Raw genomic sequence first — 12,031 nt, 5'->3', positions numbered from 1 at the left:
TGTCATCTACACTAGAGTCTTCATTGTATCGTTTGATGGTACGATAAACGAATCTTTTGGTTATATTCAAATTTTTCAGTTTTTTTAAAATTTGAATTGGCGCGTAACCGCAACGATGCAACGCAATCACTGCAACATGGTCTTCTTTAAACGTCCACTCCATATTTAAAAATGAGTAAAATTCGAAAAGTATACATTTTTATTTTCATGAACAATTCGAAATTCGAATTCAATAAACTTTTTTGTGGCCAGCATTCTAAAAGAAAAGTTTTTACTGTGTGACAATACTTATGACCTGACTAGTTATATATCTATGACGTCAATTGCTTTGTGCTGGGAACAATCAATTTTTTTTTTTCTTTTTAAATGTAATGCCGGAACCACACTGAGCTATTCGCTATTCGTTATGCGAGCTATTCACGCGCATACGGCGAAGTGTGGAGAGTATTTTCGCCAATATTCGCTTTATTCGTACGCATAACACATAAGGACGAATAGCAAATACGCGTATCCGTCGACTTGTCGGTTTTTTGACACACTTCAAAGGACACGAATAAGGCGAATATGCGCATCGAGTGCCCACACTTCGGTGAGTCATTCGCTCGCTTGTGGCGGTCGTATATCGACGTGTCTTATGACTTGTATTCATCCACCAGCGTTTTCTTTTCGGTATTTTAGGTATTTTAGTAACTTTGTACAACAAGTATTGGTAAGAAACATTTAGGAAATAATAAATTGCGGCAACTCCCAACACGTCCATCGCTCCACGCAAACAAGACACATATTTGCCTTATTTGGCATAATTCAGCGCACAAGTTCGAAGTGTGGATGGCGTGTTTCTTGCTTGCGCGCTTAACATATATTTTGGCGAATACGGCGTAGTCACATAACGAATAGCGCATAACGCAGTGTGCTTCCAGCATAAAGTTGGTGTTGTTTACTTTCAGAGCGAGAAAGAAGAGAGCGACAGAGACGGCTACGCTCTGTACGTGGTGGAGACCGTGGAGTTGGACGTGGTACCGGAGCCCGACGCGGAGCCCTACCCCGTGCAGCTGATCAAGGTACCGGCACTACTATATAGCTCATTAGATGGTAAGTCGCCGAAGTTCGTGGACATCACAACGTCAAAGCGACTTCTCAGTTTAAGACAGCGGTAGGACCTCTTGTGAGTCCGCGCGGGTAGATACCACCGCCCTGCCTATTTCTGCCGTGAAGCAGTAATGCGTTTCGGTTGAAGAGCGGGGCAGCCGTTTTAACTATACTGAGACCTTAGAACTTATTTCTCAAAGTGGGTGGCGCATTTACGTTGTAGATATATATGGGCTCCAGTAACCACTTAACACAAGGTGGGCTGTGAATTCGTACTATCTAAGCAATAAAAAAAAAAAAGACAAGAATTAGAAATCGAAAATAAAAATTGTTTTGAAACCCGCACCGCTATTCTGTCTATATCTGCCGCGAAACAGTTGTACGTTCTAATATCCACATATTATATCAAGGGATCCGTGAGCTCATCCATAACTTGAGAAAAAATATTGACAAAGTCTACTATACTAGTTTACTAGCTGACCCGTCAGACTTCGTAGTGCCTCAATCGATAAATAAAAGACCTAAACTTTTGTATAAAATAAACTTAAAACAAACAAAAGGATTCCGTCCGACGGGGGGGGGGACACATCAAAGGAAAAAAATAATTGTTATTTAATTCCGAGCATTTTCATATTTATCTACCTCCTAAACCTTCTCTGGACTTCCACAAATAATTCAAGACCAAAATTAGCCAAATCGGTCCAGCCTTTCTCGAGTTTTAGCGAGACTAACGAACAGCAATAATTTTTTATATATATTTAGATTACTACTTGAAATTAATCAGCTTTTTATTCAATAACAAAACTGAATAAGAAAATGTGAGCACGAAACGAATTTAAACTCTATGTTGTGCGGGATACGGTCGAATTTCGTCCGCTCGACTCGTACAGTTGCGACTTTATAGTGAAGCAGTGCGTGTTGCGTTGCAGTGCACGGATGACACGTACGCGTGCGTGCACGCGGCGGGCGCGCACACCGTCGCGCTGCCCGTGCTCGCCGCGCTGCGACACTACGCGCGCGCACCCGACGGTAACCACCCGCCGCTCGGTCGGCTCTAGCGACACACCACACTTACTGTCCACTCGCCGCTCTGTCGGCTGTAGGGACACACCACACTCTACTGCAACTCCCCAAGCATCAGCCCGCTGAGTTTCTCGCCGGATCTTCTCAGCGGGTGGCGATTATGATCTGGTAGTAGATTCATTCGCGAAGCAATTGCTCTTGAGTTGTTAGGTCTCCTTCGGAGGCGCTCGGGCAGTTGTTAGCAAATCCCACCCCTCCTGGCTGAGCCTTTGCATGCCCACTTGTTCTCGTGAAACTAGAAAGGCCTTCAACTCACCGGCCGCACTTCTTCTTTTTCTTTAGCTTTTGGCGCCGGCACGGTTTGTGCATTAGCCAGCGTCATGTAATAACATTTTTATAATTCGCCGTTTTAATAATTTAGAGCTTATGAATTAAAAAAAACGAAGGAAGCTTAATCAACTGGCATGAAATTAAATTAAATGAGATGAGATGACATGATATGAGATGAAATATAATTTCAGTAAAATGATGGTCATTTACTGAGACGTTTTCAGTGGACTTCTTTAAGGGACCCGAGAAGCTAGGTTCGCTTAGTTTCATTTTCCCACATTTGTGCGCTTTCACAAATATTAAACAATTAACAAACCACCATTAAAACCAGAAAAAACACTAAATAGACAAAATAAAACAAATCACACAACTTCACTCGTCGCGTTCCCGCCAAAAAGTCCACCTGCACTTGTCGGCAGCGGAGGGGGAGGCGGCGGCGCTGTGCGTGACGTCATCGCGCGCCGCGCACGTGCTGCGCGGGGGGCTGCGGGGCGCCCGCCCGGCCCGCCGCGCGCTGCCCGTGCTGCTGCTACTGTGCCGAGACGGCTTGCTGCTCTCCCGGTACGTCATATCAATAGACATCACATAAACTTTTTACTGGTGGTAGGACCTCTTGTGAGTCCACAAGGGTAGGTACCACCACCCCGCCTATTTCTGCCGCGAAGCAACAGCGTTTCGGTTTGAACTTGGTCGGCCGTTGGCACTATACTTGAGACCTTAGAACTTATATCTCAAGGCGGGTGGCGCATTTACCTTGTGGATGTCTATGGGCTTCAATAACCACTTAACACCAGGTGGGCTGTGAGCTCGTCCACCCATCTAAGCAATAAAAAAAACACCATTTGCACCAAGCAATAAAAAAAACACCACAGATTGATTTAAGGTCGTTGTCTTCAAACGTATAGGATAATATGGATATGCCTCCAAAATACCGGAACTTCATATTTATTGTGATATTTGTTTGAAATTAGCATGAATCTGTGTTTAAAGTGAAAAACGTATTAATAATATTAATCTACGCTACTCAGTGCTAGCTAACGGTGAAATAAATCAGTATTTTATTTTATAGAAAAACGCCTTGGAATAGTTACACCGTATTATGTCCCGTTCTGTTGAATCAGAAATGACGCTTGACAGTATGATACAAAACTTAGACAGGGCTTTTTGTTACTTTATTTCATAAATATAGAAATTGGATCCGATAAGGATTAAAAATATTTTTTTCAATTTAAAAAAATAATCATTATGGATAAAATAGCATGTCCATATTATAATATCTTCACGCAAGTATATAAAATCAATGTACCTACTCCGACCACTGATCATGACGCATAAGACCGAAGTGTACGTGACATCGGTACAATGTAAACTTGGACTCCTGACTTTTTTTTTATTGCTTAGATGGGTGGACGAACTCACAGCCCACCCGGTTTTAAGTGGTTACTGGAGACCATAGACATCTACAACGTAAATGCGCCACCCACCTTGAGATATAAGTTCTAAAGTTTCAGTATAGTTACAATGGCTGCCCCGCCCTTCAAACCGAAACGCATTACTTCTTCACGGTAGAAATAGGCAGGGTGGTGGTACCTACCCGCGCGGACTCACAAGAGGTTCTACCACCAGTAAACTTGCCCGGGACCACTTACCTTCCGACGGGCGAAGAGTCTCTCCTACTAATAGTGACTCCGTTCTCCCACACCAGCCCCCTGGCGCCGCTGTGCTCGGACGACGAGCTGTATAAGGAGATGCAGCTGAAGAACCCCGCCCTAGAGCTGGATGAAATCAACGCCATTCTAAAAGAGGTCAGCCATTTTGTTTGTCACGTTCCAACTCGCCTCTCATTAACTTGAGTCATCACTCTGAGGACTGAAGCGAGAGTCGCCCCTGGACCGATGCGTAATGCGTTAAGTCTAGCAAGAAGCTGTTCCTCTTTACGAACAACTTTTCAATCTGTCTTCTTTTGTGCCGTAATTACCTGTATCTACCACGACTTTTTGGCGGGAACGCGAGGAGTGAAGTTTTGTGATTTGTTTTATTTTGTCTATTTAGTATTTGTTCATGTTTAAATGTGTAATAACGGCGGTTTATTAACTATTTAATATCTGTGAAAGTGCACAAATGTGGGAAAATGTGGGGAAATGAATATATTTCATCCCATATCATTACATTTAATTTCATCCCAGTTGTTTAATGTCTCATATTAATCGTCTTCATTTCATTTCACTCCATGTTATTATTTTTCATAAAAATAAGAATATAAATGAGAATAAGACATGACTTAAAGGACATAGATACCAGGTCATAAAATCCCTTAAAAAAAATCTACCACAGCAACTATACTATAAAATGAATTTATATCTTATTGTGTCAATGAATAGAGTCGAAATTCGCTCGTCCGGTAGTAGAGTGTATTTATACTTGGAAACTTTTGAACCCCCGCAGAGACAGAAGGTGTCGTTCACAGCCATCATACAGGAGATCCTTGCCCGGGACGCGTCGCAGCCCCTGCTGCACCTGGACCGCCGCGCCGAGCCCGGGCCCCGGGACTGTCTCGAGGTACTCGCCTGTGACGTCACTTGGGGCTAAATAACCTAACCACAGATCTGGCGAACGTGTGTGACGTCACTTGGGGCTAAATTCAATAATGAGCTAACCACAGATCAAGCGATGTAACCTTTATAGATTAGACACAGTTTTATGACGTTTTGTGTTGCGTTTAGAGTTTAGCATGACTTAAAAAAAATCTGTCAAATATATTACATTACTTTATTATATCACACAATATTTGTTCTCTACAAACAAAATCATGATTGAATAATTGTTTCAATTTAATGAACATGTTAAACAATTGATTTAATTAAATCCGTAAGGGTATACAGTTGACATTTCGACCTCAAAGTCTCAATGTGGATGGTGCCAGCACAATCTAAGTCGTCAGCACGCGGGCACGCTGATACAATGTCAGTACAGTACAGTGACGTCACGCGTGTACTGGCAGCTGGTGACGCAGGCGACGCTGGCGCTGCGCGGCGAGTACGTGCGCCGCCAGCAGCGCGCCGCCGCCGCGCTCGCCCGCAAGCTGCACGCGCTGGGCGCCCTCGCGCGCCAGTACCGGGACTGGGCCGCCGACCTGCAGGTACACTCCCCCCTCGCCCCGTCCCGTGCTCGCAGCTACTCACTACAGTATATTGGAGACAATCGGAACGCTTTCCGATTCCAACACAAATTTTCAGTTAGTTAGACAGTCTTCTTAGGGTAATACCAATAAAATTGAGATTAAACGGTTCCGAAGACTAAAATTTTTAAAATGAAATTTTGGGGGGTAAATATGAAACTTTTGTGAGTAAAGAGTATATATTGAAGTGAAACTTCTTTAGAATCGTTGTGATTTCACACTCGATGAAACGAAAAAATAAGTCCATAGAGACACGAACACATAAATGTATAGGATTCAGCTGGCGAAAAAATGAGATAGAACACATTATTTGGAAACACAAAGTTCACGTGATTGACCCACGTATTTTATTGTAGGCATCGTGTGCCGCGATTGGCTTGCCGTTGTGTATTACTAGATATTACATTGATAAATTGAATAAATGATGTTTGAATGAAATTTTTAGTTATTGGTTTTTTTTTTCAAAGTTATCATGGGGGCTATAATATTAAAGATGCTAAAAAGAAACGATTTCGTTTTTTTTTTTGTTCTTTATCATGGGTCAATATAAACTTACACAAAAATATTTTGGGGTAATAATTAAAAAAGTTCCCCGACCGCTGATCTAAGCAATAAAAAAATAAAAATTATAATATGTATCCCAACACACATTGCAGAACGAGTTGGAGCAGGCTCGACAGCAGTCTGCTGCGCTCCGGGAGAAGTGCATAGTGGCGGAGACGCGCCAGGAGGACCTCAACAACAGGTGACCCCTCCCCGGGCAGCCTCTCTTGTATGGGCCTACTCCCCTTCTGCCCAATGCATGTAATTTCGGATCCTCCGTTCATTAACGATGCTTTTAGGTACCTCAAGCATCGGTCACCGTTCTCGTCGAACCCGTCGCTTACGACGAAGGGTTCGACGAGCGAATTAACCCACAGACACAGCCCACTGAGTTTCTCGCCGGATCTTCTCAGTGGGTCGCGTTTCCGATGGTAGATTCTGCGAGGCACTGCTCTTACCAGGGCTAATGTTAGCAACACTCCGGTTTGGGCCCCGTGAGCTCACCTACACGTCAAGGTGAAGCTGAAATTGCCTCTCAAGGCTATCAGCATAGGTAGGAAAAAAAAACTCTCCTTCTTCCAACTGGAACCATGTCCTCAATGGGTGAAACTAAATAGAACCACTCGCATTTGGCGTGCTTTTTTTATTGCCCGTATAGGCATGCGGACAGACGACCCACTTGATGGTAAGTAATCACCGTCGCCCATGTCCAGCAATGAAGTCCTTCAGCAATGCTAGATGCGGAGTCAAGTCACAGCCTATAAGTACTCTCCGTAAGCCGCATTAGAACTTACACCAGTCGATAGACATCGATGTGCAGAACAGCGAATGTGGAACCGCCGGAGTAGAGTTTATCCATACTACCTGGAGCCACTGCGTTCATCGACAGTGCGTTTCCAGAGGTCTTTTTTGCCACGCACCATCCGGCTATGGAGTGAGCTCCCCTCCACGGTGCTTCCCGATCGCTATGACATGTCCTTCTTCAAACGAGGCTTGTGGAGAGTATTAAGCGGTAGGCAGCGGCTTGTCTCTGCCCCTGGCATTGCTGAAGTCCATGGGCGACGGTAACCACACACCACCAGATGGGCCGTGCGCTCGTCTGCCTACAAGGGCAATAAAAAAAAACATTACTATTTAATTAACTGAGATTACAACATTCCGTCTCGAGCAGCCGAGCGAGGCGAAGCTCCCTGTTATTATTGTACGCTTGAAATTTAATAAATGGAATTCATTGGAAAAGTGAGTCTTATTTAAGGCTTCGTCAAACAGAACGCGTACTTAGCGCTGCGTTTTAACGTCGCGCTCTTTTCATGTCACACAAATTGATTAGATGAGCCTAACACTTCTTGACGCAACGCAAAATTCGCCAAATCATAGTGCCTTTCGATAGCAGTGTGAAAATTTAAAAGTATTAAGATGTCGACTGATTCAGATGTGGCATTGTATGAGCATGGGTATTTTTGAACTTATTCTATCATTTTTTCGGGCATTATCCAGTATTTTAATATACATTCACTCGGACGCTAAAATAAAATTTGTAAAAAATTACAACGTCTGACGTCAAAACGTTGCGTACTGCTAGCGCTGGCGCTCTGTTTGACAGTACATTACCCTAGTAGTACAACACATCTCGGCGTCATAGCGCTCCGTCAGTTGACAACTCTCTGACGCGCGCTAAGTACGCGTTCTGTTTGACGAAGCCTTTACTATTACAATATAATGACATCAAATAACAGAATGACGTCATCGTTTGTAATAACCATGTAGCGCTAGTCTCTGACGCCATCAGTCCCTGACGTCTTTTTTTTATCGCGTGGGTGGGAGGAAATCCTCATGGATACCCAAAGGCCCGGGCCCATGGGCATGCCCGACTCTACTGAGAAAGTGTCTCAGTCACCTACGGACTAAAACCTCCCTCCTGGTTATCTGTCCCTTTTTATTATGGGACAACCTTTATCCCTGTGTTAAGTTGTGTTAAATTCCTAACGTCACCGCTCACTCAGATGCTCGGCGGTGTTGCGGCAGCTGCGGCAGAGCGCAGCTGTGTCGGAGGCGGAGGGCGCGCTGCTGGATGAGCTGCGGCAGCACGCGCGCACTCACCGCCGCGCACTGCCCCGCCTGCACGCGCTGCGGGAGCGGGCACGCACGCACGCCGCGCAGGTACCTCCCCCCGACCCCCCTCTCTCCCCGCTCGCACTGCGCACTGCGTTATCTCATTTACTGGTGGTAGGACCTCTTGTGAGTCCGCGCGGGTAGGTACCACCACCCTGCCTATTTCTGCCGTGAAGCAGTAATGCGTTTCGGTCTGAAGGGCGGGGCAGCCGTTGTAACTATACTTGAGACCTTAGAACTGATATCTCAAGGTGGGTGGCGCATTTACGTTATGGATGTCTATGGGCTCCAGTAACCACTTAACAACCAGGTGGGCTATAAGCTCGTCCACCCAACTAAGCAATAAAAATATATACAGTCGTGGTCAACTAATTAGGGACAATCTCTAGTTAAGCCAAATTGTGAATATTTTATTTATTTTCCAACGAGTCTTAGCAATATTCCATATCTTTTACATGTAAGTGTAATTAGTCATTTATGTGCGCGATTATACAAACAATAACAACTTCTTAAACATTAAACCTCTTTACAGTATAGCTGATACAATATCATAGTGCTATTGGTTCAAAGAATGCCGGCTGGCCATTTAATTAGGGACACTGAGGTATTGCGTTCTAATTAAAAAATTTGAATTTTAATACTTTTTTGTTTCTTTTCTTATTGTTTAGTGGTCGTTTTGGCGGCAATCCAGATTTTTTATTTTAAGTTTTGAGAATTATTTTGAAGAAAAATGGGCAAAAATAAAAGTTGCGATCCGACACTACGAAAAATTATCATGAAGTTTGTCGAGCGTGGTTGGTCATACCGAAGGATAGCACAACATTTAAATTGTTCAAAAACTATGGTATGCAATGCAGTGCAACATTTCAAGCTTTAAACGTGTCCAGAACAAAAAGATCGAGAAAACCGACTCCGCAAGAAGATAGAATGATAACCAGGTTAGCTAAGAAAGATCCGTTTCTAGGCTCTATTTTAATTAAACACGGAAGTGTTTGGGGCAAACGCAAGAGCCGGTGTATCTGCGAGGACCGTTCGACGACGTTTGGTAGAAGCAGGGTTGTTCGGAAGAGTGGCTCGCAAAGTACCGTTGTTGAAGAAAGAACATAGAAATGCTCGTTTGGCATTTGCACGTAAATATGGACATTGGACCTACGCCCAATGGCAACATGTACTTCTCTCTGGCGAGATCAAGGTTAATTTGATTTCTTCAGATGAAAGGCAATATGTACGGCGTCCTGTAAAAGCGGAAATGAATCCAAGATTCACAAAAAAAAAGGAGAAACATGGCGGTGGAAACCTTAAAATATGGGGTTCATTTTCTGGACGTGGAGTGGGACCTGTGAGGAAAGTTCAGGGTAACTTAGACCAACATCAATACAAGGCAATATTGGAAGAAACTATGCTTCCCTATGCTGAGGAGCATCTCCCTATTATATGGACGTTTCAGCAGGATAACGACCCGAAACATACAGCCCATTCAGTCAAGTCGTTTCTTACCAATCAGTTTGTATCGGTGCTAGATTGGCCAGCAAATAGCCCGGACCTCAACCCAATTGAGCACCTTTGGCACGAAATCAAGAAAAAAGTTGCCACTTATCGTAATACAAATTTGGATGAACTTCATGAAGCTTTTTGTGAGGCATGGGCAAACATTCCTGTCGAAACATGTCAGAAACTGATAATGTCTATGCCACATCGGTGTCAAGCGGTAATTACTAACAAAGGTTTTGCTACTGGGTACTGATTTTACAAGTAATAAAATGGAGCTGTTAAAGATATTATAACACTGAAGATTATAAGGTTTGTGTAACTGTATTTTTCATTATACTTTACTGTCCTTAATTAAATGTCCACTACAGAATTGTACCTTCATATTTAATACATGTTTAATCTTTGATATTAAATACTTTTTCTATTTATTAAATCTTTTATTTACAGCCATTTATAGCATAATAATCGGACCACATTATGCAAATAATAGGTGCTGAGAAATCAATAGGGTTTTATATTTAAATGTACATAACCGGTTATAGCCCTTCACTATCTTGAATGTCCCTAATTAGTTGACCACAACTGTATATATTCCAGATGGAGAAATGGCGTACGGAGTACAAGAAGAAAGACATCGCGCTGGGCCGGTCGCACAGCGAGACCATCTCCTCCGTCCTGCAGCAGCAGTAAGTGCCCCCTCCCTGCCCCCGCCCGCGCCCCTGCACTCCACCAGTACACATCTCCCTGTCCACAGGACGGCGCAGATAGCGACGCTGATCGAAGAGACGAAGCTGCTGCGGGACCAGCTCAGCCTCGTGTAGCGGCCCCGCGGCGTGCCGGCAACAGACAACACTTTGCTGATGTCCGCGGTCAGACCAACACTACGAGTATACTCTACATGAAAATCAATTTTAAATATAACTGTATTCTGCCAATGTCTTTTCACACCATAAGAAGGTTGTGATTTGTTCATTAATTATTTGTAATCGAAAATAATTCGTGGTGTTAAACGCGTAGGGATATGCGAGATATCGCCGAACAATCAAATTTCGACCCTAATGACTGAAGCCTCAAGGCTCACATTCTTGTAACATGCCCTCTCATGTTCCATTATTGATGATTTGAAAAAACCAAAAACTATTATTAAGAACGTGACTGAAAGTCGTCTGACGAATAGTTGTGACACATACATCGCGCGCCGCGTCCATTGCCGGCCCAGTACCGAGCGCACTGCGCGCTGTCGAGCTCAACGACGCAGTGGAAACAAAACTGTCCGAAGCGGTTTTATTTTTATTTTAGAAGTCACGTCCTTACTATCTTATTCAAGTGTCTTAATGGATGGGTCTGTGAGCCGCTTAGCCTCGGTCCGGCCGTGCCTGTCGACGCCAGAAAATAATCATAATTATAATTGAAATAGAAGACATGAGTGGATGAAAGGGATATGATACAATTTGTTAATTTTGAGCTACCGTAAAATGGGGGGAATTGGGACACTAAGTTCGACATTGATTTGTATCGTGTTTTTTTTTAGAGTTATATTAATAAAACAGAGATCACAATGGTCTCGGTAGTTTAAATTTTCATTTATAATGCATTAAGATATAGTTTATTAAAAAATAATCATCAAAAGTTACAAAAGCTCACTTGTCCCTATTCACCTAGGCGTAGGGTGAATCGGGTCGCTTAAGAGTTTAATAGAGTTTTTCGCTCGTTAGGGCTGGCACTATGTAGTTGTTAGGTAGATACCAAGCGTCAGGTAATCATTTTTTTTAATATCATTAATGAGTTACAAATCTTTAATGACTAAATTAAATTATTTGATATTCTTAAACACTACCTAAATAAAAGTCATTTTTAGTTCAACAAAGTTAAATCTCTAATAACTCAACAAAAGTATTGTGACATCCCAGATTTGTCCCTATTCCCCCCAATCTACTGTACTTGTACATAAATCTTTCATCACATGCAATCTCTAAATATAGCCTTTAAACCTGAAGCTTTAAGGTCTAATATGACTTATAGGCACATAACACCTTCATTCAATGTAAAAACTTAGAAATCTTAAAAACAGTACTTAACCCCTTCATCCACTCGTGTCTTCAATGGTATTAGTTTGTGTTCTTGTGATTTTAGTATTATCGAAACAATATAATTTAAACATTTGTGATTGTGCTTTCTGTTTGTTAAATAAAGTATTTTGATGAATATATGGATTTTAGTTTGACGCAGAATGAAGCAGGGTCCGTCGCCAACCCCTACAGTGGG

The 12,031-nt window shown here is 42.9% G+C and overlaps 1 protein-coding gene across 1 annotated transcript in view; it reads left to right on the top strand.

The window, feature by feature from the left end:
- The window catches only part of mbo (Nuclear pore complex protein Nup88), a 149,494-nt gene extending 137,523 nt beyond the window's left edge, over positions 1-11,971 (top strand). Inside the window, exons 6-15 of the mRNA XM_028171081.2 lie at positions 948-1,061; positions 2,019-2,118; positions 2,862-3,003; positions 4,148-4,247; positions 4,888-5,001; positions 5,444-5,581; positions 6,277-6,365; positions 8,167-8,323; positions 10,364-10,452; positions 10,521-11,971. Of these exons, the coding sequence (XP_028026882.2) occupies positions 948-1,061; positions 2,019-2,118; positions 2,862-3,003; positions 4,148-4,247; positions 4,888-5,001; positions 5,444-5,581; positions 6,277-6,365; positions 8,167-8,323; positions 10,364-10,452; positions 10,521-10,587 (1,110 nt within the window). The 3' untranslated portion in view covers positions 10,588-11,971. The remainder of the gene's footprint in view (positions 1-947; positions 1,062-2,018; positions 2,119-2,861; positions 3,004-4,147; positions 4,248-4,887; positions 5,002-5,443; positions 5,582-6,276; positions 6,366-8,166; positions 8,324-10,363; positions 10,453-10,520) is intronic.
- The last annotated feature ends 60 nt before the right edge of the window (positions 11,972-12,031 follow it).

This window comes from Bombyx mandarina, chromosome 16 (genome assembly GCF_030267445.1).
Source record: "Bombyx mandarina strain Sakado chromosome 16, ASM3026744v2".
NCBI classification, from domain to species: domain Eukaryota; kingdom Metazoa; phylum Arthropoda; class Insecta; order Lepidoptera; family Bombycidae; genus Bombyx; species Bombyx mandarina.
This window is presented reverse-complemented; position numbering and strand designations above follow the sequence as displayed.